We start from the raw sequence: 1,400 nt of genomic DNA, 5'->3' as shown, positions 1-1,400 counted from the left end.
AATATTCAGCGCCATAGTTTCTCCAAACCTTTTTTTTTTGTTTGACAGGTGGGACTGTCCCACCAGGACTTGGCTTGTGGTTGATGAACCAATGGCTTCTTTCCTTTTCAGTGTGCATGATGCTCACAAACTATCCATTATGATTATCACCTCAAGTTCAAAAATGTACAGATGCACGCCAATTGTGGTCTGGCTTGGTCATAGTGTTCCCTATCATAAGTTCCTATCTATTTGTGATGATATATCTTTAACGGTTTTACAGAAAAAATACCATGAATCATTATTATTATTTTTCTTTTACATTTGAAAACGTTTTTGTAATTAATTATTTTGTATTCATTTTTTCAATACAATCTATGTGTTTTGCCCATGATTTGGCGGCCCATTTGCAATACCACCGTGGCCCATAGGTTGGGAATCGCTAGTTTAGAACAATGAAAGGAGCCTTAGTGATCATTTGGATGAAGGGCAGGAGGTTACCAGAATGGTTTCCATGGTGCTGAGCACATTCTCCACATAGTTTCTCATGTTTGTGTTGCGCTTTTACTACTTCAACTTGTGCTTTTCAACTTATCTGCTCAAACCTGCCCCCAACCTCCTCTATAGGATTTACACTCTGATCCACGTGGTGTCCTACCGCAGTACGGAAAAAGACTACAAGCCGAACGATGTTGTCAGTAATACACACACACACTCACATACACACACACACTTGTACATGTACAAAATTTACCGACAGTATCTATTATATGGCTGGGAGACAGCAGTGATCAGAGTTGATTCACCTGCTGTTATAAAGTGGTACGAGAAAGTATAGAATGTGACACAGTTGCCGTGTTTTTGGATATATATACTGAAAGAACATTTATACATGCAATCTATTGCCGAAACAATCAAAAAACCCCAAAACATATATATATATTATAAAATATTCAATATTGTGCTTAGTTGTTCTTCTTCAGCACATGGTACTTTATCAGGCTGTGTTTTGTGTTTCTAGGGGGATGACGACGGACTGGTCCTGGAGAATCACACCGCCAATGGACTGGTTATCACGAGTGACGACATGTAATCCACAACGTCAAAACAACGACAAAGCTTTACGAATCAGCATCGTGTGCACCACTTGGAATCTCTGTGAAAATATCACGAGACAAAGACAAACCAGATTTTACAGACTCACATTCAATCGAATCCAAACCATTTTGTCGTTACCCTTCCCTTATTTAACTTTTTTTTGTTTTTTAACTTTAATCTTTTATAAATAACAAAATGACAGATCTTATAAGGGTGAAATAGAAAACTATTTCCATAGCACCTTTCACATCGAAAGAATGATTATAACAATGCTTTACATACAATGAAATAGAAAAAAATAATAATGTAGAGACTATACTGTA

The 1,400-nt window shown here is 37.1% G+C and overlaps 1 protein-coding gene across 1 annotated transcript in view; it reads left to right on the top strand.

The window, feature by feature from the left end:
- The window catches only part of chs1 (chitin synthase 1), a gene marked incomplete at both ends in the record, with an annotated part of 21,544 nt that extends 20,472 nt beyond the window's left edge, over nucleotides 1–1,072 (top strand). Inside the window, 2 exons of the mRNA XM_079997246.1 lie at nucleotides 607–673; nucleotides 1,001–1,072. Of these exons, the coding sequence (XP_079853372.1) occupies nucleotides 607–673; nucleotides 1,001–1,072 (139 nt within the window). The remainder of the gene's footprint in view (nucleotides 1–606; nucleotides 674–1,000) is intronic.
- Between the last annotated feature and the right edge of the window lie 328 nt (nucleotides 1,073–1,400).

This window comes from Zeus faber, assembly GCF_960531495.2.
Source record: "Zeus faber genome assembly, chromosome: 3".
NCBI classification, from domain to species: domain Eukaryota; kingdom Metazoa; phylum Chordata; class Actinopteri; order Zeiformes; family Zeidae; genus Zeus; species Zeus faber.
This window is presented reverse-complemented; position numbering and strand designations above follow the sequence as displayed.